Source organism: Lagopus leucura, unplaced genomic scaffold (assembly GCF_019238085.1).
Source record: "Lagopus leucura isolate 7727_CA_CO unplaced genomic scaffold, USGS_WTPT01 Super-Scaffold_100157, whole genome shotgun sequence".
NCBI lineage: Eukaryota > Metazoa > Chordata > Aves > Galliformes > Phasianidae > Lagopus > Lagopus leucura.
The window spans coordinates 30,213,266-30,239,759 of NW_024962334.1; the positions used below are offsets into that span (position 1 = coordinate 30,213,266).

Consider the following 26,494-nt stretch of genomic DNA (forward strand, 5'->3'; position numbering starts at 1 on the left):
ATTTTCATAGAACAGCTTCAGAGTAAAGGAACCTGAAGTTATTCCAAATTATTTCTAGCCAATGATAATGCCTTTGAGCAAATACCTCATGGATTTAACAGCAAGACCTGCACCTGTGACTTTGTGAAGGGTACAAGAATCATATTTTTCTTCATTGTAGGAAAGCTGATGGTAATCCAGCTACTCCTAAACACTATGGTCCCAATTTTTCACTCCCAGCAAATATGTTTCGCTCAGAAATGCCATTATACGGAGCAGAGAATACAGGACAAAGTTCATTTTTAAAACATGCTACTGCATGCCCTATTTTCAGGTAGAAATCCATGTTATTCCAGCATCGGTGAGATTTGTAATATATAAATCCTGAAAGCCATGCTGTCTTCCAGAAGAGACAGATGTCTGAATATGTTTGCAATTTTGGGCCTCAGAATAAGTACCTGGCAACAGATCTGCTTTACTATGTCCTCTGATCCGTGAAGGCTGTGTATAACAAAGAAAGGCTTTAAAATGCTGTAGCCAGAACTTTTGTTTCAGATGCTAAAACTTTAAGGTACAATCCCAAGACTATACCTTCTCTGCCAAAGAAAACATAAAAACAACCGTATTTCAAACAGTGATATATCAGAGACTTGCAAATGTTTATCACCAACTTGGAGATTGCATTTATCAGTAAATTTCCATCAGCCTTCGAGGTGCCCTGCAGTGTCCCACAAGCATGTTGCCTCCCCTAGGGCACTTGAACTGCTTCTCTTAGGGGCAGCAAACCTGATTGCATGTCCTGGGACATGCATAGTGTGTGTTCAGTGTGTGTTTATTGTCTGATGGAGATTTTGCAGCACAAAGTGACAGGCTCTGTGCCTCTTTTCTTCTATTTCCCTTCTGGGTTTTTTTAGAAGGTTGTCATCTCTTCTTCCACTATGTCTCTGAGCCTGGGGAAACAACCTCCTACAAACAACATGTAGCTTTGTAACACAACTGCTCTTTTTTTTCCTAGAAAAAGGAGCACAGTCAACTGATGAGAGAAAATAACAAGTGGGTAGGAAAAAAAAAAAAAAAGAAGAAAACAGAATAGAGGGTAGAGAACTCAAAAATATATCAGAAGAATCACAGAAGGGGGCACAAAGCAGGGCACACTCCTCGCTGATGGGGGCTGTTGTCTCAAGTAGGGTGCCCTTAGAAGTGAAGGCAAGCCCCACAGTCATAGACTCCCTTCTCTTGTGCTCCTTCTTCCTGATGGCACTGGGGCTTTTGCATAGAGAGGTGAAGGGAGAAGTGGAAACAGAAGCTGAGAGGCACTGGGGGACTAAGAGGAGGGAAAGCAGCCCAGCACTTATGTGTACCTGTGTACCCAGATTCAATGCTTGCCACCAACAGGTCACCCAAAAAGCAGCCCAAATTGCAACATGGACATGTATAACGCTCTGCTCCATCACAGGGACAAAGTGCAGATATAGGCTGTCCCTGGAGGAACTGGACACCAGCAAGAACCCACACAGCCCAGCCAGAAGCATGCCAGCACTCCCCACCACTAGCTTAGGCAGAGTTAAGGAATGCAATGTGCTGAAGTAGGCCCATGGCAGGGACAGGGCTAACAGGTTGATTACCAGCACCCTTCCCTTCCCTGACAGGACAGAGCAGCTCTGCCTGGCTCTGCAACTGCTCCAACACCCTGGCCTGGAGCACATTCCAGTGTGAGGCCATTTCTCCTGCCTCAGTGCAGACCATAAAGCACCAACAATTCCCAGGGCTCCAGCTGATGTCTATGTGGATGCTATTTGCCTGTGTCCATATTTCTGCATGTTTGCAACTGAGTCTGATGCCAACATGCAAATCCTTGTTTCCAGGTGTTTGCAGAATAGGTGCCAATCCCATGTTGACAGGGATTTCCTGACCCTGAGATGTGGTGCATCCATTTCTTAGTCTGACTTGGACTCTGCAGTAAATCTTGGTATTTTGATGACTTTTTCCATTGCTTTATTGGACTGAGGAACTGGACAAAACCTCTCTAAGAGCATTAATTCCCTGCACAAACTTGTGTTTGCTGAGCTTTTGCCTATTGTCAGGTATGTAATGTTAGCCAAAATAAATTTGACACATACTGCATTTTTCTGCGGTATTCTTGTCAGGGGCAAATAGTAAGGAGATTGTAAGGCTATCTCAGGAAAAGGAGAACAATGGCTTAAAACACAGACACAGTAAGTGCAAATCAACACAGCCTCTTGTGATTCAGTTTTTTTCCTGTTTTTCTGTTTTCTGTAAACTCACTAGATACGGTCTTCATGGTCACATGATATAAGATACCTCTTATTCTATTACTAAACACAATTGCTGAGCTGAAACTCACTTACAAGATGTCCCTGGCTTTTTCCTTATACTTTTGAATCCTGAAATTATCCACACATGCTTTGGAAGATCTTTCTAAGTAGCACTGTTGAGTTCACCACTCTCATGTTTTAAGGTTAAATTTAATATTTCATTAATGACACGAATTTATTTTCTGAAGCATCTTATCCCTGGTAACTGTGGTTGCAGTAAGAGTGACATGAACAAATTTATGCCTGGATTTGGCTCCATTGTCAAATGCTCTGCAAATCCTGCCTTCAATTTCAAGGTTATATTGAAGTAGTGAGTCACATTTCATAATTGAAAAAAATAATGAAAAATAACCATTAGCCAAGCTCTATTTGGTAATTTCTTCTGATTTATAATCTATTTCAAATATTACTGGCCTTCAGTTAATAAAAATGTATGGTTCTGTTTATTTCCACATCTAAGATTAAATATATTTTTTTCCTCTGAATATATTCATGCCTACATTTTGTTAACTCATAAACTACTGTGATTTTTTAAACCACAGTGTTTAAAAGGACTACATCAACATACGCCCAAAGCCATCAAGGATGATATCCTCTAAGTTCTGAAATGTCTAAGCAACTCCTTCTGTTTCTCAAATTTTTCAATAATTACATCCTAGATCATTGGAAATCTCTGCCTGATGGCATTCTGAAGAAACTGCATTAGGTACATATTCTCTATACATTTCAGCACCCAAATATTGCTGGAATAGACAAGCCAAATATTTTCTGATGATTGACTTGTTTTTTTGTTCTAATTTTTCTTCAAGTATATTATTATTAGTGTTACATGGCATTTACAGTGTTGTTTGTCCAGCTTCAGCCCAGCAGCACAGTTTTCTTTCCGAGGCTGCTCTGAGCTGACGCTTTTCATCAAATCTAAATGTCATCTGTATAAATCTCACTAACCTGAATGGCATGAAAAATTTATCACCTTTTTCCCTCAGGTGCCATATGCAGCCTAAATAGACATCTGAGAAAACAGTGCAACTCACAAAGGTTTTATGAAAGTTCAAAAACACCTGTTCTTTTCTTTTTCCTAATATGAGCACATGCCAGCAGCCCACTGAAGTACTAAGGACAGAAAGGTATTTGTCACTTACCGTATCTCCTCTTGGCAGCATAACAAACTTGTTTTGTTCCTTTGAGTACAACTATGGACAAACAAGAGGTTTCATCTGATTTCTCTGCAGCTACAAGAACTACTTCATTTAGTTCCACTACCCATCCCAATGAGTGGATCCAGCTCCTTCTTAAAGTATGGCCTTACTAAGTAAAGGACTTGCATAGGTGTGAAAATTGTTGGACAATTCAACCTTTTCCTACACTACTTAATATTCTTGAGGTCTTGGTCTACTGAGAAATGGCTTCAAATTCTTTCTCAGCTTTTTATTTTCATATTATGATGTGGGCTTTAAATGCTTAGATCGCTTTGATGGTCTCAAAGGCATAGCATTTCTCCTCTTTTTCCATCTATTACATATTCATTTATTTCTTTTATATTCCCTATGGAGATAACCTTGTGACTTTAAGCTTTGTGAATTAACTGTCTCCCTTTGCACTCCCTTAAGATCTTCTTTTGGGTGTAATAACACTATTTTTGACAGCATATTAGTTGATGGATGTGCTGAAAATGAATACTATTCTGATTAACCTGATATTTTCACTTCCTCAGTGCCCTTTGCTCCTAGAAGAAAACCACAGCCAGGTCATTCTCTCTGCCCATGTCTTGTACACCTTGCTGACTCTTGCAAGTTCTTCCAAAGTGATATCATCTTTTGGATATTTCTTTCTCTTTACTGGCAAACATTTCTTCCAGATCTTGAGTGCAATCTTATTTGAATCCCCTTCAGTTTATTTCCCAAACTTCGTATAAAAACTCACTGTTATTGGGACACTCTGAGCCCCTTTCTCCTATTTGGACAACAATCCACTCCTCTGATCTCCTGATGCTTAAGGCATCTGTTTTGAATTGTACCCCCTTCCAAACAGATGCGTAACATCCAGAATTTTGCATACTCCCAGACTTCTGCCTTAAAGATGCATTTCTCAGTACAAATGCATGATTGGCTCTGACTCCACGGGGTCACTGCCAAGAATACACAGAAAATCTCAGAGATCTGGTACTTTCAGCCATCCTCATGTCAAATTCCTTTCACCCCAAGGTGACATTCTTACTATCCCTACCCACAGCTGGAATGACCCAGGAACGACACAAAGAGAGCTCTCCTTCAGGCAAATAGCTCCTGTTGTATTCTTAAACATTCTTGACTTCTGCAGTTCTCAAGTTAGTACTCCAGGAGCAGGAAACACAGCCAAAACTTCCTGGCCAATAGCCAAGGGACAAGCCAGAGCCTGCTTTAAAAAAGCAACCACAGGCTTCACCTCAGTTGTAAATACATGGGCTGGGACTTTCCCCAACAACTTAGACGGGAAGTTCTTTCACCCAGCACGGACAGATGGGGCTTGCAACACCTCCTCATCTCTCCCTCCTACGTGCACTCTAGCTTCTACTAGATAAATGCCAGCGAGGCTGTCAGGTTTCTGCATTCTTCCCCAGGCACAGGATCTCTCTGCAGCATCTAAGAGCAGACCTTGCCCCAGCACTAACAGCACCTCACCGGCTGGAAGGCTCTGGTTTGCTCAGGGGAGAGGAGGAGGTTGAGTGCACAGGTGAGTTTTACAGAGGTCATCCGATCTGCAGGTTTCTCTCATTTCTGCAGGTGGGATTAGGGAATGCCTAGAATGGCAAGGCTGACCTCCCAGGAGGTTTAGGTGGGTTTGAACTCAACCATCAGTGTACTGAAATTTGACCTTAGGTTTTCTCCCTGCTACACATAAAATACAAAGCCAGGGCTTTTATTGACATTACATAATATTTTAGTCACTGAGAGATGATCTAAGGAAGCACTGTAAAATAGGGACATAGTTTATATAGTTTTATCTGTAAAGTTAGGGCAACCAAACTTTGAATCAGCCCATTGGTATTCAGTGAGCTTACATAACTGGCAACAAGTTTATCTAATCTTTCAGAGGTGTTTGCTGCATTTAAGGAAGTGGAGAAATCTTCTGCAAATAAGTGTTGGTCAGTGGGTTTTAAGAGGTGAACCTGGAAATAGGATATTCCTTCCTAAGAGAGAGCTAAAATTCTGGTTTGAATTTTAGTAATAAGTGGAGGTACTCCAATGCATTTGATTTACCACCAATCATAAACTACTTGTAATAATAGTTAGAGCTAAGGATTCTTTTCACTTCTGGACTCACATGTGGATTTCATGTTTTCTCTTCCTTTTCAAGTAGCATACCAATTTTAAAACTGTTTAATATTTTAGAAGTGAGAGATTTCAGTGCTGCAGAAAGAAATGGATTTTTCTTGAGCATTGTCTTATGCCAGCACGATGTTATTAATTCAGAGAATGTTTGTAGCTGCCAGAACTGTTAGTCAGCTTTGATACAGGAAGATTTCATATCCCCCCTAAATCTACAAATATGAACTGTCACTCACAGCACAGAGCAGTTTTTTCAGATTTTTCAAACATCCTGAAAGGATTAAATCAGTGAAAGTTGTAAATTCTTTTTTAGATGTGACTTTCCAAAGCTCCTGGTTTTGTTAATAGCAATGATTTTGGCAAGCATGAAGTTGTAATAACTGAGGTGACACCATGACTACATACCAAAATATTACAACAGTCATTGAAAAATCAAGCATCCCTGTACCTTCTTCATCCATACAGGAATTTGCTTATTCAAACCTATCAAGCACTTTTCATATTTATACACTTCTACACAGATGGCATTTTAAAAATTATTTCTCTTAGTCAAAAGCAGAAAACATAACTGGATAAGCAGTCTACTTTGTGTTGCAAAACTGTTAACAAAGCATTCTACTTACATTAGTTTTTGTTTGAGAGCAGGAGCCCACTTCAGAATTGACTGTCCTACCTTCTGAACTGTGCCTCATTCACATCACAATGCAGCCTGGGGATGCTTTTAGCTGCTCTTGGGTTAGTGCAGCAATCCCACTGCTCACAGCAGTTCAGCTCTCAGGGTCAGACCACAGCTACTCCAAGGACAGCACCCGACAGTGTGCTTGGCATGGGTGTGAGGCACTCAGAAATACATATCCATTCCTGTTGTGCCTCAAGAATACAGAGACAGCAACCAAGGCCTTCAGGGAGAATACTTCACATCAGAGCGTTTTAAGGCCTCTCTCACTGCTTCCTGATCTGTTTCTATTGAAATCTGTTTATGTGGTAACTTCAAGTTTTGAGCCAACCATTTCTCCCATTCTGTTCTCAGTGACAGCGCTAGCAGAGTGCAACTGCAACATTTTGTATTTTTTTTATGCTCCACACTACAATTTATAGATGCAGGCTTTTTTACTTTTGTTTGTTTTTTCTCTTGGGGTTTTTATGTATATTAATTCTGGTTTCTGAAAGCTGCTTTTAGGGGGAAGAAAAGGTGGGAAGAGATATTTGAAAGTCACCTGTACGTGTGCATATTGTAGATCAAATGTTTGACTTAGTGCCTTTATGCATGCTCAAAAATAGAAAAGACGTGGTTTTCCTTGTTTGACCTTGCTATTTAGACCCACCTAGTCTCTTCTTCATCAAAATTCCTTCAACACGTATTCCTCTCAAGTGCTAGCATGGACAATAATACAGTAAGCTCACTTAATTGAAGTCATGTTTCAGATTAGAAGTGGGTAAATTCAGATTTCCAGCACTTTTCACTTATCTCCTCCCATCGAAGTCCTCCAGCATGCAGCCTGGTTTCTTGGCCTGGCTGAAGCACACTTGGCAGACTGGTTCCATCTGGGTGTCCAGTTTCCTTCCTTTTTGTTTGGTGGTCTCAGCCCTTTTCCCTGTGGAGATTTGCTGAGCAGCCAGCTGTGGTGGCAGCCTGGACACAGTGCTGAGATGGGTTGAGCAGCTGTAGGCGGCAGCAGGGTGAGAACTGGTTGTGGTGGTGCTGCTGGGAAACAGGAGGAGTGGGAACAGCTGCCAACAAAAGTGCTAATTAAGGGTCTGACAAAGCTGCTTCCTGAGCTTGCAATGACTGCTGAGCATAGACCTGGAGGCAGAATCACTAAGGTGGCTTCAAACTGTCTTTTTGCTTGGCTGAAATGTTGATGTGATCCTCTCTGGGACCTGAGGAATACCATAGCCTTGGTGGAGACAGCTCCAGCACTGCTGGCAGGAATTCCATGGCTTAGTGAGGTATAGAACTCCACTGGCAGATGCATATCCTATGACTTACTTTGGTACATGTGAGGTTAAGATGAAATAAGGAGCGAGGATTGTTCTCAGCTCTGGCTGATGTGCCTTCCCCAGGTGGAGCAGTCTCACCACAGCAAATCTGAATGTGCAGAGAAACCATTTTCATAAGCTGCACAATATCCTATAAGAAAAGAAAAGAAAATAAGAATATTAATAAATCTCATACTAATAAATCTCATTTGAATTCTACAACCTGAACCGTGCCAGAGCTTCATAAAACTTGGCACTTCAAAGGTGCTTAATTATAATAATCTGCTACAAACTGCTTGATCAATGGTGAAAGCAGCTCAGTTGTCCATTCCAGACAACTTACAGCACCTGAGGACGGGGATCAAAGTTTTTCACTGATGCCTGTCACCAATCCATTAGTGATACCAATTATGTGAGCAAGCTTCTGTAGGCCTCCAGATAAACAAGCCTGAAGTGTTAGGAAATTCAGTGGAGAGGTTGATTGCCAAAGAGCAAAAAACACTTTCTGGCATCATTAGCGCACCAAGAATGTTTGATGAAGGATGTCTCTGGGGTGGTCCCATGCTACAAGGAGCATGAGAGCAGGAAATGTGTAAAAGAAGACATGAATACTCATCACAAGAGGGTAATTATGCAATAACCGTAATAGCATAAAATGGTAATACAATAAAGACAATGGGTTTATTCAGAAAACTCAGTTCCTCATTTTGTATTGCAGATCCTTGGTGGAGCTGCAAGAGAGGGTCACCCTGTGGGAGGAAATTATTTAGTCCAATTAGGCAATTACAAAATCAGCATGACACTTTTTTTTGTACCTCACAGCACAGACATTCAGCTCATTTTTACCCCAAATTATACTGAGCAGATCTCAATGACTTCCAGAACTAAGCAGCTCTGGAGTGTTAGGGTCAGGGTGCATTTGTTATCTGACTGCACAGATATTTGGGGGGAAAAAATTATAAAAAGCATCCAGTGGATCTAAATTCTTTTGCTTGTAAAATTTGTGGAAGATTTATACAAGCAGAGCAAGAGGTCAGCACTTCCTCTGTGCAGATCTAAATTCTTTTTCTTTGATAACTAGATTGGAAATTGAATCCAAGCCTCTGGATCACCAACCTGCATCATTACCAAAAGCAGTAGCTTTTTTATGAGAAGTTAACTCTACCAGTTGCTATCTGATTGATGATAAGCAGTAAGAAATTAAGGAATTATTTGTTTAAATAAGTCATTGTAAAATTAAGATTGAAGGGTTTTGAGCAAAATTCCCTACTAGCAAAAAAATAAGTTACTTTCTCCAGCCTGGCCTTTGCTTTTTTCATTATTTGTTTGTAAAATGAAGGAATTTTGTACCCGTGAGTGCCCTCTTTATTACCTCTTCTTAAGTTTAATAAGAATACTTAAAATTTTCATTTGCCTCTGCTCCACGTCATGTCCCAGACCTTTGCCTTCACTGCAATATGGCCTGGTGTTACTTAACTGTATATTAAATGGTCTTGGGGTGCAGAACCAAAAGCGTAACTTTTGCCTTGACCCTACATATTTCACAGAGATGGGAATGAGATGCCCAGAAAATCTGATTGAGACTCAGGATCACCAGAAACTCACGTGCCTTCTCTGTGAAGATGGCAGCAGAGATATGTCAGAGATCCTGTGTGAGCTCTACTGTGGCCCTGTGCAGCAGACCATGGCGTGGGATAGCACGGGCTGCCCTGTGCAGCACTGTGAGCAATTAGGCGACACTGCTGTGCTTCCAGGTCAGCAGCTGATGTGCAGTACTCTGGCAGAGACATTTCATTCCTGCCAGTGCCAAGGAGAGGAGCTGAAGCAATGATCCACAACTTAAAACCCCTTCCTGCTTTCCAGGAGAGGGAGTTACCGGCTCAGCCATGTACAAAACCTGAGCTGAACTCAAAGGGAATTTCAGACAAAAGAACTCTACAAAAAATGAGATCTCTCCATTTCTCAGTAGAAGAGGCTGCTCTCAACAGTTCTGCAAATTTTTGACAAATATCACCTCCGCTGGTGTTTCTTTGTCGGTATTTTCAAAGCATGTTTTTAAATTCAGGCTTCTCAGCTGCTAATTTTCAAAGCCTGTAGCTTAGGGCCGTTGTTTGAACACTCCTGAAATTATTGCCTCATTAAGAAGAAGAATTTCTATATCAGGAAAGAGTTAGTTTTTAAAAATAAAAGCCTGGTAATTTTTCCTTACTGCAAAATGCAACCGCATTTAAAACTGTCACTTTTTTTGTGAGGAACACCATTTCTTTCTGTCTGAAAATATCAATGTTCATTTTTCCTAAACATAGGCACGGCTCTTTAGATGCCACTTGACTGCAGTCAAGTAGGACACAAAAAAATTCAATTCCATGTAAAATAAAGAAAGGAAAACAAAAGAAGCAAATAATACATTTAATTACTTCATATTGAGTGAGTAAGAGTGCTGATGAAGCTATCCACTGTTAAATGGAGTATCTTTAAACACTTTTTTATGACAGCATTTTAGTGTATGGGCTTATGTAAGCAAGAATGCAGATTAATGAACTTTCTGTAAGAAAATATGCTTGGCCTCATTCCAGACATACTGCAAATCTACATATATTTGTTTTGGCAAGAAAGCTTCACATTCATGCCACTTTTGCTTAAATCTTTCATACGCTCCCACCCACTCCTCAGATTGCTAAGAGCACAAGGCAGCCAGGTCCATCACCACAGAGGCTTCTATGCTGCAGCAGCCACCTCACTTTCTGTTTTATCACAGGTGTCACTTGGGCTCTGTTATCTTTGTGTTTACACCAATCCAATCCAAAAACAAGTTAATTGAAAATCAACAATTCCATTAGTATAAATGGGAAGACAATTGGACTTATCACATATTGCTAGAGCTCAAAATAAATACAGTGTTTTGAACTCTTACATTTGTAGTGGGCCAAAGGCATGATTTTGGTCAGTTGCTCGTGCAATGGTACCTAATTCCAGTCTTGATGTTATTTTACCTTGATTTCTGTAGAAAGTGGGGTTTCTCTGATCATATTGAGGGATGAGAGTGTATGTATTTTGTGTGTCCCTCAACCACTGTTTTAGTGATGCTTTCAAACAAATATACCAGGAGAAGTGAGGGTTTTGTTTTTCTTCAGTGTCATAAAATAGGCAGTTGAAGACTCCACGTAAGAGTCCTAAGAAATGAAAGACTGTACTGTGACAATACACATTTAAAGATCTGAAAATCCACATGAGAAGAAATCTTGAAGGAGTGATCTCCTGTGATTGGAAACAGTTTCAATCAGCACTTGTAATCAGCCAAGAAACACAAATCCCTGGGAAGCCAGGCTTCATTATTTCTGGTGTTACTTCTCTGTCAGACAGAGCTATTTGTTAATGTCTCTAAATAGCAGACAAAAGATGCACAGAAGAATAGCTTCACTGACAGAGAAGACAGCCTTGGCGGACACAGCAGGAATCCAAAAGGTGCTTGTCATGTACGCTTTATGGGCCTCAAAACATATCTTTCAAGGTCTCAGGACATCTCCTGAGCATTATAGTGGGGATAAATCCAGTGCCCCCACTCTGCACTCCAGACAGACCTGCCTCTTCTCACCGTCACTCAGCTCTGGGTGTTTTCTGAAATCTTCTCACTCTTGCAGTTGGATTAAATCTTGATACCTATACCTCTCCAAAAAGCACAACAACCCTAAAGAGGCCAAGGAAATTACACCAGTTATAGCTGAATCTTACGTGCTTACGGGAAAGTTGGAGGTGGTGAGATTTCCAGCTCTCTCAGTACTTTGCTATGATTTAGACAACATTAAACACATCTGTTTAGGCCTATACTTCATCTGTTTGAAGAGCCTCCGGGCAGCTTTAGTGTTCTCCTGATAAAAAGCAAAGATGTGGGAAATGCAGTGTCCTCTGTAGGAGGATTTATTGTCTCAAACAATTATTCTTTATAAGCTTTGTCAAAACTTCGAGCTCAGGATTTTCTGTTGAGAAGAATAGAAGATATTCACTTGCTTGAAAGAAAATTCATGAATAATTTGCTGTGATATGTTTGTTAGGAGCTACTCTGCTATTTTCTTTATGCGTATAAGTACTAGATTAATCAAGGGAGAGTAGTTTAGCCACGTGCCTTTCAGTTTCTGGTGTAGCAAACAACAGAAAATACAGTTTGTAATTTAGGGCAGATTTGGTTCTACAACTGTCAGCTTATACGAAGTGCTGTTTTTTAGAGAGTGCAGTCTCTCTCTGTGGAGATAGTAACATGAAATTTTAAGAAAATGAGATTGCCTCAGAATAGTGTATATGTCTTTCCAATGAGAATTTTTAAATCACATTTCACTTGTTTTCCAAGTTTTACTCCAGGATTACTGAATATTATGCATGTGTAAAACGTTTCAGAAAGATACATTCAAAGCTGTATTACTGGATATGCAAGAAATGAAGTATTAACGATCCTCATTTTCTGCTGTATTTAATAGGCCACTCTATTTAATTTTAACTTATTAGGGCACTTTTGATCATAGATGACTCACATCTCAGACTTTCTGAGACAAAACTCTGAAAAAAAAAATAAATCAAAAGGGAATTAGTTCTATGTGTCAGTACATGCAGTAAACTGCTAAGACAATAATGAAAATTAATTAACTCAGTTTCGAACAGAAATTGTTTAACTTTGTAGAACTTGACAGCATGGGAAAGAAAAGACCTGAAAGGACCAACCATTCCGAACAGAAATATATACTAATGTATTTATTTGTTTGAAGTTCACCATGCCTGTATATAGGTATACAAGGATTTGAATGGAAAAAAAAAAAAAAAAAAAAAAAAAAGACTAAATGTAAAAAATGGCCAATCCATTATCTTTCTATTCTTGGTTGTAGGCACTATTCTTCATTGCCACCAGCATGAATACATGTCATTAGCATGGTGTGAAAGCACTGGTGGTAAGCCATAGTGCAGTCTGCCCTTGTTTAAGGATGTACTTTTACCAGTGGTAGGGAAGGATCAGGTGTACGCAGAGGCAAACCTCATTGATACTGTTTTGTCTGTTCAAAGATGTCTTCAGGGCATAGGGCACCTGCAAGGGATTTACTTTCACTGATTCTGCCATAGGCGCAATTCACCAACTCATGATCAGCTTGTAGTTGCACGACAAGTTGATGAAGTGTAATCCCATCAAGTCTGGTGGTGTGCTGGGCTTTCTCTCAGTACTGCTGTGTGAAAAAGTTCAGCTACTCCTTGTTCTAATGAGATTCGGAAAAAACAGAAACAGACAAATCCTCAGAGACTAGATCCTCTGGTGGACTACACCATAACCTTCCTCAGTCACAGCTGTGCTGGCCATTAACTTTCTTCTTACTTGCTAACCTTTCTTTTATACAGCTATGGATCAAACTCCTGACAATGCCTGGGCCGTTTATCTTCTCAAAGTCCTTATGTTCCACTTGATTATCTAAACCTTTTCCCTGAATCAAAGGTACAAGGATATAGTTCTAGAAGATCTTGGAACGTTATACAGGAGAAAATGCAGATGTTCAGTCACAGCTGAGAGATACTATGGGCCACTAGACAAGATCAATTGTTCAAAAACAGATTTGTTCACCTAGCAGAATAATAAGACGACAATACTAAACTCAGAAGGTGGGCAGGTGATGTTCCATGAGAAGTAGAATCTGAGAGGAAAAATGAGATCTGAGGATTTGAAACCTGCTTATAGAAATGGCATTAAAAACAGAGAGACAGAAAACATTTGCAAGGCAGAGGAAGGATTGCAGGAAGACAGCCACGTAGCTGAAGCTGTGAATTCTTCAGAAACTTCAAACAATAAAGTCATACAGAAATAAAAATCTATGGACAAACATAGAACAGTACAGATACGTTGCTAAAATTTGAAAAGCCACTGTACAAAAAAAGAATTAAACAGTACATCCAGTACATCCAACTACATCCAGAATACTGTAAAGCAGAAACTGTCAAAGGAAAATCAAGAAAGGGATTTATCCAGTATTCAACTGAGAGAAAGCTATTGACTAATCACTCTAGGAAAGTATCTCTGCAATGCCTTTTTCACTCTACACCAGTAATAAAGAGATGAGAATTCAGGCAGGGTGACAGAAGTAACAGATTAGATCATGCTCAGGTGAGTTAAATGATTTGGGATCAGTGAGGCTGATGGAATTTGCCTTAAATTGTTCAGGGAATAACTGAAGCATTTCCACAGCCATTAATAACTACACTTAAGAACTGCATGGTAAAGTTTTCAAAGACTGGGAACACAGGAATAACAGCTATCCTGAAAAGTAAGTAGAAAGAGGAGGTGCAGAATTCTGGCCCAATTCATTTAAGAACAATTCTCAAATTGAAGATAATAAAAAAAATAAAGAATAGATTATAGACTCATGTATTAATAAAGAAGAAAGCATTCCAAATCCAACTAATCTCCTTTTATAAGAACATACCAGGTCTGGTGAATCACAAAGGCTGTGCAGCTTGAGATGAGTGAAGATTTTAATACGGCATGTTAGAGAATATTTTCATAAGCATACGAGGGAAATGCAGCCTGACTGAACTAACATAAGGTAGGATTCTGCAAAATGAGTGAAAGAAGCTTTTTCAGTCTCTCTGTTAATCACTGTCAAAATGGAAGGCTAAATTTACTGCAGATATACTGGGGGTCTCTCCTGGCTAAAGTCCTCTTCTGGAACTTTATTAAATGGCATGGATGCTGGAACAGACAGTATGCTTATTAAAGCTGACAATCTGACAAAGTTGAAAAAGCCTGCAAGCACGTTAGAGGACAGCCTTAGAAATCAAAATGATCTTGACAAATTGAAGTTACAGACTAAAAAAATATGGTGCTATTTAACAGGGACTAGAGCACAATACAGCAAGTCAGAAAAGAACTGTACATGTTGAAGATGGAGCTATTGGCTTTGGAGCAGTTCTGCATTAAAAAACGGGATGTTGCAGGATGCAGTACACTAGTATTTCAGTTCTTTTTTTTGCATTTTTGAAGCAAATCGCTGATTATCAAGCTTTGTTTTCTTGGAGCATATGGAAGAAAATGATTCCTTCCCACAAAGACTGAGCCAGATGATATGCTTTGGGTGCACCCCAGCACACTGCAGCTGTTAATGGGCATTCAGGCTGCAATGCTAGACCAAGGCTGCTCCAAGGTGGAAATCCTGCGCTCAGACAGCACAACCATGTGCTCAGCACCAGCTGTTTCACTCTACGTCTTCCTTCCTGTTGCCACACACTGCTTGCTAAAGTACATATAACCATCCCAAGCTGACTTTGAATCAGCTGTACTGTGAATAAGACAGATGTGTCAGTGGGATGATGTGTTGTCTATGAGGCAATCGAAGTAATCCTTTCCAGCTGGTGAGATCTCAGTGAGAATACTGTATTCAGTTTTAGCACCATACTTTCAATTATCAGTTGGAAGAGTTTAGCCTAGGAAGATTCCCACTCTCAGAAGCATGAGGTGCAGGCAAGGATCTGTTGTTGTTTCATCTAGAGAAGGGTGAAATGGTAACAGCTTTCATGTCCAACAAAGGCTTCTGAAAAAGAGAAGGACAAATTGACATCTGAGTGTACAATGGAGGAGGCAGTACAGCCCAATACAGATTGGACAGAAGAAAATCTGCCTTGTGTTATGACCAGTGAGACAGCAGAAAGCAAAGGAGACTGCCAGATCCACAAACAGGTTAGACAAGCATCTATCAGGCTTGGTTTAAATGTAGTTCATCCTGCCTTAGGGAGGGAGATGGGCTAGATAATCTCAAAATCACTGCCATTGCTATTTAGTTGCTTCTTTTTAAAATGTAAATAGTAAAATTTCTCTTTCCTGCTCCTTTCATCTTGTCATTCAACCTTTTGAATCATTCCATTGCTCTCCTGTCTGTCATTTCATGTTACATCTGTCTGATCTTTCCATTCTCCATCCCTGTCTGTCTCAGTCCCACATCTGCTTTTCCACTTTTGGCACTGTTCCATTTGCAGAATGATTTTGCTAGGAAATCCCTCCTTTTTGCCCATGTCCAAAGCAACATTCCTGTATTCATTCAAATTCCTAGGTATTTATATATAATTGTTGGAAGAAAATTGTATCTTGATTCAGTTTCTCAAGTGTTTATGCAGTATTTAATGATGGTTTCGCCTCTTCAGTGCCTCCTTCTGTCATTACTGACCAAGTGACAATCAGATCAGAGGTTATCACCATTTTCCCTAAAAATAGGATAACTGACTGTATAAAAGTACAACTATGTAGAAAAGAAAGGACATAGTTATCAGTAAGAAGCTTACATGGATTATCTTTGAAATAACAAGCATCACTAGCTTACCAATGTTAGGAAGATGGACATATGCAAAAGTATTATATGTGAATACAGAGCTCCACAAAGCTCTGATTTTTCTCAGATGATATTTGGTACATATAGAAGATATGTACCATACGTATCTATACATGTAGAAGAACAAAGGATGGTCATTTGTTTCTTTGCTAGTGTTTCTGTTTCCTCCAGTGCTTTGAGACTGCCCAGCTTTGTGGGCACAAAGCTAACCCTGCTGCCTTCAGCTGCTTAACAAGACGCAGTGTCAGCTTTCGGGTTTAGCTCTGACACCAGGCTGGTCCTATGTCCTTTATGATGTACTTCATCATATCTTTCACACTGATGTAGGACAATAGAAAGCCTTTTTCCACAGCAAATGAATATCTTCTCTCATTGCAGCTATCACTGTAACGGACTCTATAAGGCCATTTTCCTTGTTTCAACTTTAGACCTACCGGGTTGCCATCAGAGCAAAGGTACATTTTGTTCATTTTGTTCAAATACACACAGCAAAGCCCAAATTTATCTGTGCAGTCTACTGCCTGAATTAATCTCCAGAAGTCAACTGCAGTGCCCACAGCCTTTTCAGTTTAACAACAGCCAGTTGGCACAAAGACATGTTTGAAGACATGTTGAATTGAAAACAATTAAATTGAGAAAATTTACTTAAAATCCTTATTTATCAGAAGGAGGCATAATCCAAACAGCCTGGGATTTAAAAGCAAAATTTCTTTGTCTTACATGTTATTTTCTGATATAGCAGATGCATGATGCAATTAACATATGTTTTACAGTATACCTTATGTGTTAAGAAAATCGTTTATGACCAGTTTATTTCTAATATGTAATGTGCACTATCACAACAGCAATGGGCATCACTATAACAACTAATTATTAATAAGGAAATAAGTAAATTCTGCTTAGTTGATTCAAGCAAACTATCTTTCCTGTTAAAAGTGGTATTAAATTAAATTAGGCCACTAGCAATAAAGGGAGCCTTAACTCTCTTCAGCTCTTTATGGAATAATATTCAATGTCTTGTACATGTCCCTTCATATGTAGATAGGGCTCCAAGAAACTGTACAGACACACAAAAAGAAAAAAAAGAAAAACTGTTCTTTCCATTAGTTTTACTTTTCGTCTCCCTCTTATTTTCTTCTGCTTTTTCCCAGCAAGACAAGTTCAGTGTTCACTAGCAAATGAGATGTTCAGTAATACTGAACAACAGAAACTCTTCATATATTTGTTTCTTGGTGGTAAATATACTAAATATATCACTTGATAAAACCCATCAGAGGTGGTTGGTTTGTTGAGTTTCTCTTGTCCAGTCTTACTCTGGTGAAAAAAATGGTTTGCATAGTTCTTTCAGCAATAACTTAATGATTTCTTGGGGGCAAATACAGAAGTTTTCAGCTGGACAAACATGTATTACAAAGGAGTTTTATCTTTCATTTTGGATAGGGGCCCACTTTGCTAAAAGGAAAATTTGAGAAAAGTAAGTTGAATTCCATTAGGTACTGAGTTGAACCATTTTCTAATATTACAGATGTAACTCTTCTGTTCATTTTTGAAATACAGACTATCCACTAAAAGGATTGTACAGCTTTCCTCCCATTGGAGCCGTTATGGGACAGTAAAAGAGCCCTCAGAGGATGAGTTTTAAATGTGTAAAAGAACACTGGGAAAAAAAGAAAACAAAGAAGAGTATAATCTCTATATTTTAAGTTTCATTCTGAGCAGGGCTTCATGTAGGAATGTAAGCAAAATGTTAATAAACAGCCATAGCAGAGCAATTGTTTTGGATCTAGCTAACTGTTCTAAGCAATTCTGTCCTGCAAATTGGAAAATCAGTTATTCTCACAGCTTTAATTAAGCCACTTACCTGAGATGCTGTGAAAGCCTTGAACTAGGGCTCCTGCAAAATAACATGGCTGCTCCAAGTACTAAATTGGTGGCTGTTTGAAAAGAAGGGTCTCACAAGATCTCCTGTTAGAGATCTGCCTTAAGGCTTCAGGTTTTCTATCCTTGGGTCCCTTTTTGTAAAGTGAGGGCAACAGCACATGGATCTATCAGAAGACCTTTGGAGCAGCCGTGTTTGATTCTGCATTTGGGTCATGGGTCTCACTCTGTAAGTACGGAGCGTACATACTGCTATGTCATGGATAATACATTAAAGTCTTTGAAGCCTCCAGGTACTGTGATAAAGGAGGACAGATAAAAATCTCAGAGAATTTCATTAAGAGTAACACATGTTCAACATGGAATACACCCATTCCACCATCCAAACACTTCATGGGACATTCTTCAGGAAAATGAACAATAACAAACCAAACTGGCACTGAATGGGCATATTGAGAAAGTACTGCAGACAACACAGATTTGTCGCTAGTTTGTACACCACTTCTCCAAGTGTTTTACAAACATACCTTCCTGGTTCTAATCTGATTAGAGTCACACTCATCTTTAATGCTTTTCTATAACATAAAGAAATAGAAATGATCCTGAAACATGTGCAGCCCTTGCTCATGGTGATCCTGTACCCTTTCCTCCTGCTTTCCCTTTGAGAAAGGAAAACTGCAATATTTCAACTGAAGATGAACAGAAAGGAGGGCGTTGTCAGAGATGGAGAGCTGAAAATCCAGAATTCATTTTTTAAAAACTGTACAGATTAAGAATCAAGAAAACTCTCAGATATTTATTTTGTACAGTCAGACAAATTAGCCTTTCGTTTTCAAGAGATCAACATTTTACTTAATTTGTTGCTTGTTTGTTTGTTTTTAAATAGATGAATAAAAATTTTTCCAACATAATGGCTTTGGCTCCCAAAACATCTAACAAAAGAGAGACAGTGTGTATATTTGGAACAGGAGACTTTGGAAGAGCTCTGGGCCATAAACTGATTCAGTCTGGCTACCCTGTTGTATTTGGAAGCCGGAGCCCATGGCCATCCAGCCTGATTCCCAAGGATGCAGAGGTGCTGAGCCATGCTGAGGCAGCACAGAAAGCTGCCATCATTATTATAGCAATCCAGAGGCAACATTATGACTTCCTTGCATCACTAGAGGAAACACTCCGTGGAAAAGTGTTGGTGGACATAAGCAACAACTTAAAAATAAACCAGTATCCTGAATCCAATGCAAAGTACCTGGCTCAGCTGGTGCCCAGCGCTAGGGTTGTGAAAGCCTTTAACACCGTGTCAGCCTGGGCTCTGCAGTCGGGCACCTTGGATGCAAGCCGGCAGGTAAGACTGAACTGCAGGAGTTTGCTGTTTCATAGAGTTATGAAGTATCATATGGGCTTTTAACAGTTAGACGAAACACACACTCGGGACATATGACTCAGACAAGGCTGAGATGGAAATTTCACTGTAATTGCAAATCTCAAATTAAATGCGAGCTAAAATTTACTTTGGGATTCAAATATGACATGACAAGGAATGTTGATAGCTGTTAAGAGACATTAGGGAAGCAAGGAAGAAAAAAAGAAAACACAGCTACAAACAGAGAACCAGTAAATCAGAAGGAAATGTGGGCTATGTCACTTGTTCACCTAAGAGTGCAAAAAAAGGGATGTAAGGGATATAATGGGGCAATAGAATGAGTATAAGCAATGAGATAAATAGATGGATGGCGAAAAAATTAATAGTTTTCTAAATCACATCAAAACAGAAGTCTAACACAAAAACAACGTGTGCAAGCCATGTTAATGAGCTCCCCAGTCACAGGCAAGCTGGTCATAGGAAACAATCGAGCATCTTTGTAGAAGAATTTATTTCTGCCCTGTTTTCAGCTGCTCTGAACATGCAACTATTCAAATTACTGTTAACTTTGCTTTCTGCTGATAGAAGTGGTTTCGCCTAAACTAAAAACCAATGATTTACAAGCCTGGGCATCTGAAACCTTTATCATACTTAGATAAATGACAGCAGAAGTTGCCCCTTTTCTGCCTATTCCAAAAGAAGTATTACAATTCATACTCAGAAAAAAAGAGTTTCTTCACACTTTTACTAGATACGAGAAGGAATAATACTAAATTTCATGACAGAGAAATTGCATTTGAATTGTCTCAACCCCCAGGTCCTGACTGAAGCTCTTACAGACCATTGTAGTGGCAATACAAAATATTATTCCTACTTACTATTACAAAACCTTGTGCTTATAAACTGTGGGCAGGATCTTCAAAAGAGCATGCTGAAATTCAAGTGCTCTAAGCAAAGATTGTAATCTTATATTTTGTTCTTGTCACACGCAAAATTTTGCCACTTGAAGCAATATATTTCACCAAAGAAAAAAGATTGATGTTCTTAATTCTAGGGACTGTTGATCAAGAAATTACCTATAACAATTTTATCTATATAAATTAAGGCTAACAAGGGAGGCAATAAGGAGCCTAGAAGCTCATGCTCATATTGTCCATATTCAGGAAGAAACACAGTTGAAAATGTCACAAAAGTCTGTCAAAATAAAATCCCTGCTTGTTTTTGACTGCAGGTGTTTGTCTGTGGAGATGACACAGAAGCTAAACAAATGGTAATGGATATTGTTCGTGCACTGGGACTCACGCCGTTAGATCAAGGATCTCTCTTGGCTGCTCGGGAAATAGAAAATTACCCTCTACAGCTTTTTCCAATGTGGAAGCTTCCTATCTTTTTGTCCCTTGGCCTAACTGCATTCTTCTTCATCTACTGTTTGGTTCGTGATGTAATTTACCCTTGTGTTTATGAAAATAGGGATTATTCATTTTTTCTTGCAATTTCCATTCCAAATCGGATCTGCCCTATAATGGCACTCGTCCTTCTTGCCTTGGTTTATCTCCCTGGTGTACTTGCTGCAATTATTCAATTATACAGAGGTACCAAATACAGCCGTTTTCCAGACTGGCTGGACAAATGGATGCTGTGTAGGAAACAGCTTGGACTAGTAGCCTTGGCGTTTGCTTCTCTGCACGTTGTTTATACTCTCGTTACCCCAATTCGCTACTATGTAAGATGGACAACTGGGGACAGAACCATCTCACAGGTAATTTTTTTCCTTGCTCTATGTCTTCTCTTCCTCTAACCCTGTTACTAACATTACCAGGGATGCTAAACTTTAGAAGTTCACATCGACTTTGTCTATTGTCCTTTTTAATGAGGTTAGTTTCCTAGTTTCTGTGCTGCTTTTATCCATGGATAAATCATAAATCCAAAGGTTTCTGATGTTGAGTTGTGGGTAAATACCTTCCTCCTAGGTAGCTTACATATTAATGAAATAATCAAGAAATACATAAAGAATAAAGAAATGTATCTCTCTATTTCTCTATATAAATTTATGAATCATAGAATCAAAAAATAGTTTGAATTGGAAAGGATTTTTACAGGTCATCTAATCCAAACCCCCTGCAGTGAACAGGGATTAGCATATATTTTGAGTTCCTGACCTTACTCAACAACAAACAATTGAATACCTGCCCTCACAGTAGGTCTACAATAGATAAGCACTGCAATTATAGGTACACAAAACCTACATAAGGCCACTCTCACATTTTCAGTAGCCATTCAAAGTAAATACCCAATCCTTTTCAGATAATGTGTAATATTTATCTCTTAGTTAAATGATATTTTTTTCTTCATATTGATCCTAAAACTGCTAACACTAAGATATATGTGGTATTCTTTTCTTCAGGCACTGAACAATAGTACTACTCCATTTGACAACACAAATGGCTGGCTTAGTGACTCTTATTTGGCTTTGGGGATTTTAGGATTCTTTTTATTTGTTCTTCTTGGAATAACTTCCTTGCCTTCTGTCAGCAACAGTGTCAACTGGAGAGAATTTCGATTTGTACAGGTAAGAAAAAGATTTTCTCTAAAAAAACTTTTTTTTTTTTTTAAATGAACTATGACCACAGAACGATTTAGCAGTGTCTTTCCTCCATTCTAACTCTAAATGCCATATCTGTATTATTCACCATCACCTGATTAATATATATTTGTCTATCTACATGGCTATACAACCCACATATAAAAAACACAACTCCCCTGATGTCTACCTATGGAACAACTGGTGTTATTACACCAACAACATAAAATTGGGAAGATCTAAACTGCTAACTGACAAATGGAAAAATGACACTGTGGAGTTAATGACTGCCAAATTACACAGTCACAAAATACTTTAGCCATTTATTGGGCTGATTTTGTTGGTTCACAAGATAATTCAGTTAACACGATTTTGAAAACTCACTTTATCACTCCAGTCCTTTCAACATCAAGCATCTAAAGAGAGCCTCCAGTTCCTGCAGGCTCTAACAGTTGCTGTGCCTTTAATAAACCTCTGTTAACACCATCGTCTTGACCCCACATCAGAAAGAAGTTTGGTGCTGTAGTGCCTCTGCAGGAACAGGGCTAGCAAGGGAAAATACTATGAGTTAACGTTTTACTTAGGTGAAGAACTTGCACAGTGTAGTTCTGGGTGGATTATCACTAAAGCATATGAAAGGCTTGGACCTCTCAAATGAACTGTAGCCTTTTCTCTGTGTTTTTACAAATATGGCAACATTAGGCAATGTGTGGAAAAAGTTATCAAGGTTGTTGATGGGGGGGGGAGGGAAATCACATCCTGGAGATCCATTTGAATTTTTATTAAAAAATCTTTTTTCATTTCAGTAGACCCATTTAGTCCCAAATTTGGCACACATTCCCTGAAGTCTGCTGTGCACTGTAATTTGCAGTTGTTCTGGTTCAATTCAGTATTCTAACCTCTACTTCTTTCTCTTCTTTGTTCTCCTCTAGTCCAAACTGGGATATCTGACATTGATTTTATGCACCGCACACACACTGGTCTGTGGTGGAAAGTGGTTCCTAAATCCATCAGCATACAGATGGTATCTTCCAGAAGCCTATATGCTCTCTCTCATTATTCCATGCGTTGTACTGGTTGTCAAATTTGTGCTCATACTTCCTTGTCTAGACAAGCAATTAACACGAATTCGACAGGGCTGGGAGAGGAATCCCCAGTACTCAGAACAGTCAAACTACATTATCAACAAGTCTGCTGTGTAATTAGACTAACCTGTATTGTTAAAAAGAAACAAAAAATTGAAGGCAAAATGAAGTCCCTATCCTCCTTTACCTGGAGAGAAAAAAAGTGAGAAGCCTGGGCAGGCTCTGACTGAAATAAAGCAATTTCAGTGACAAAATTTAAATCAAACGAGCCTCCTGAGATCCTGCACACCAGACATGCTTTCACACAGACCTTTTCCTTTTTCTCCCCCTATTCACCCTCCATTCCTGACAGGAGTATGAGAGAAGTGTTCATGGTATCAGTCACTAAAATCTCTAGTGATGGCCAACCTCTCCTATTAGATGGAGTCTGCTCCTCTTCACTGTCCTGCCCAGTGGGGCTCAGATCTGGACAGGCATTAGCTGAGGGAAAGCTCTCATCTTTCCAACACTAGTTTGTCCTCCATTAACATCTGGTCAAAGAGGTCTATCTATATTCATGCCTTAGAAATAGTTAACTAAGATTTCCTTGGTTTGTGTACAAGCACTCTAATGTTCAAAGTGTATCTGCTGAGGATTGCTGAACCCTTGCTATACTGCAGAAACTTGGATGGCAAGGGGATGGAGGAGAGACCAAACTGTCAAAAAGACATGAGATGTACTTGCAGAGAAGCTTAGGCTGGTGAGCACATGCACACAGTGGTTGGTGAATTTTTGTGTAATCAGTGAGCTGTAAGCAAAGGAGCTGATGGAAAAACATCATTTTATTAGGAGTTTATACTGCATGTCATAATTATATATCACAAAAAATAGATTGTTGATTTTTCTGAAATGCTTTGGATGCAATGTTATAAATATTCAATGAAAATGCACATATCCTAATCTCAATAAAGAAAGTTCTTTATAGTTGTGCATTCTGTTATTATTCCTAGAACATCTTTTGCTATGATGCAGCTGCTGGTATGCTTAGTTGCACATTAGCATTGTAAGGCCTTGGGGGGAAAAAATAAAATGGGATCCTGTCTTCAGATAGCTGCCAGGGCTTACTTTCTCCCATTTTTGCTCCTTGGATGCTTACATATATAGGTATTTGCTTAGTTACTGAACAGGAGTGCAGAACAGTCATGGGCTCAAAGGGCCTAAATACAGGGATACCTATAACACCACCTTAAACTCCCTCAGAAAGAGAAGACAGAGGCAGAAGCAGAGAGGGAAATAAAAAAAAAAAAAAAAAAAAAGACAGGGATTGTGTGTGAGTAGATGAGAAAGCAAGACAAAAAATAAAATATATAATAGCAGCCTGAATACCTAGACTTACAATGGGAGCTCTATTCTGCTTCCAGTGACATACCCCAGACTCATATTAAGAACAGTAACTGCTTCAAGATCCATAGTTTGCTTTTATGATTACCTGTTACAGGACTTAGGGTTTCTGCCTATGCAGATACCGATTTTAAAAAAACAAAAACAAAAAACAAAAACCAGCACCCTTTTCTCTCCCACAGCTGAGCTTGTGGGTTGGAATTTAATTTGCAACAGTCATGGCAAGTAACACAATGACAAGTCATGCTTCATGAAACACGAGCATTGCCAATGCTCTGTCATCTTCTCTACCAAAGAATATGATTCTTTGTATTTCTGAGTGCCCTGCATTAGGAGGCTGAGTCAGGTCTGCTTTACTCCCACTGAAAACCAGTGCAAGGTGGCCTGACAGTACAATCCGTACACTCATTCACTACTAAATTCCAGCTTCCAGGCACAGGGCTGCAGCTCATGCAAGAAAGACAGAATTCTTCAAGGAGCAGGTTGTCTTATATGGCTAACAGATAGGACCAAGTTTACTGAAAATGTCAAGCAAAGAGGTACAATTTGCTGTTTTCTCCAAGAATAAAATGCCAATACCTGTTGTGTACAAACCAAGCAGACAATGCTATTTGTTTGCATAGGTGCATGAAACAGCTCTCAGGATCTCATCCCAAGCTCTCTCATTTGAAGGTAGCAGAGGGCTCTTTGTTGATTTCAATAAATAATAATAAAACAGATCTACACCAGCACTTGTTATTCTAGCCCAGTATTTTGAAAACAATAACCAATATTATGAAAAATATTTATACTCTGTATACATTTTTTAGGCTGAATTCTTTATGCATATATATATTTTTAACATACCAACAAAGCCTGGTTAGAAGGGACATTAGAAAGGTTATGAGATACACTTCAGAAAGTATATTTTCTATAAGGATTCCATACACAAAAAAGAGCCTTTGCACGTAAATACGTAACACACTTGTAAGAACTTCTGTAGGAATAAAACAATGACTCTCCACTCCACTTCTAAATCAAAGACAACATTTAGAAAATAAAAGCTGCAGCTTTTTAAGCAAGAAGTCATATGGATATGCTCCTGATAGCTAAGTTTGGATTTCATTGCACAAGAAAGTTTTATTTTTATGCAGAATGCACAGGTATTGCATGACTTTTAGACCTCTATATAACATATAATTCTTCTAATCTAACTTCCTGATTTCAATACCCATTTCAAACCCCCAAATGCACTTATTAAAATACCATCTTTTCACTAATTAATCAGATTTACTTAGCCCTGAAGTAATGTGATACACAGTAGCCCCAAGGGACATACCTGACAACACAGATATTGAACCACCGGGATCCAACCACTTCCCATTAGTTCCATTGCACCATGCCATGAATCCCGTGGTCTGCAATATATTTTTGCTCCACAGCACGATCTTCCTTCAGCCTGTGCTACCTTATCTAAATTACCTCTTAATCAAGATTTGATTGTTCAGAAAGCCACTTTATTCCTGCATGTCAGGTTTGGGGGGCTTGGCTCATTACCTTCTATCACACACAGAATTTTAGAAGATTATCTTGTCTCAAATGCTAGTGAGCCTTTTTGGTCCACTCCAAATCAGGAGCTGGTGAACAGTATGAATGCCAACAGGAACCATGTAACCTATGCTGTGCTGCTCTCCCATACTACAATTATCTATTTATTAAGTCTTCACTGTTTATTATTTAGTAATAGATTAAATATGGCTTCTCTTCCACACACTGTGGAAGCTTTTCTTTCATACACAAACTTTTATTCTGCATTATACATTCTTCTGCCATAGATCTCCATTTATATGTCTACTTCTTGATGTTAACCTGAATGGTTGGCTCTCTGGATGAAGCTGACATTTCTCAAGATTGTTTAGATATCATTGTGATAGGAAAAGAAAAACAAGACATCTCTTATTGCTGCCGTTCTGGAATATAGGAATTCAGAACTGACATAAGTATTAGCTCTCACTAATAAGATGACCCCCTCGACATTGATTTCTTATAAGGAACATCAGTGCTACAAAGACATACACTGAAGAAGCTTGAGAGAACTCGCACAGAGCCCAGAGAATTGGCTGCTTTCTCCAAACGCAGCAAAATAGAATTAGCAATTTTTTACTCATGAGTTGTCAGACACATGCTTTAGGCCTATATCTGCTTTGGTTTCCATATCCACACTGGCTCATAATTCTTGATTCATTCAAGCACAGTCTCTTCACTGCTTTTCTTCTCCTC

The 26,494-nt window shown here is 39.1% G+C and overlaps 1 protein-coding gene across 2 annotated transcripts; it reads left to right on the top strand.

Moving 5' to 3' along the window:
* Positions 1–4,924: 4,924 nt before the first annotated feature.
* On the top strand, positions 4,925–23,824 carry STEAP4 (STEAP4 metalloreductase). Of its 2 annotated transcripts, XM_042888813.1 has the most exons (6): positions 4,925–5,027; positions 16,330–16,406; positions 18,716–19,171; positions 20,421–20,948; positions 21,594–21,758; positions 22,703–23,824. In XM_042888813.1, exons 3-6 carry the CDS (start codon positions 18,716–18,718, stop codon positions 22,970–22,972), a joined length of 1,419 nt encoding a protein of 472 aa, XP_042744747.1. In that variant the 5' UTR covers positions 4,925–5,027; positions 16,330–16,406; the 3' UTR covers positions 22,973–23,824. The 2 variants fall into 2 exon arrangements, with proteins under 2 accessions (XP_042744747.1, XP_042744748.1); XM_042888814.1 differs by lacking the exon at positions 16,330–16,406.
* Positions 23,825–26,494: the final 2,670 nt, after the last annotated feature.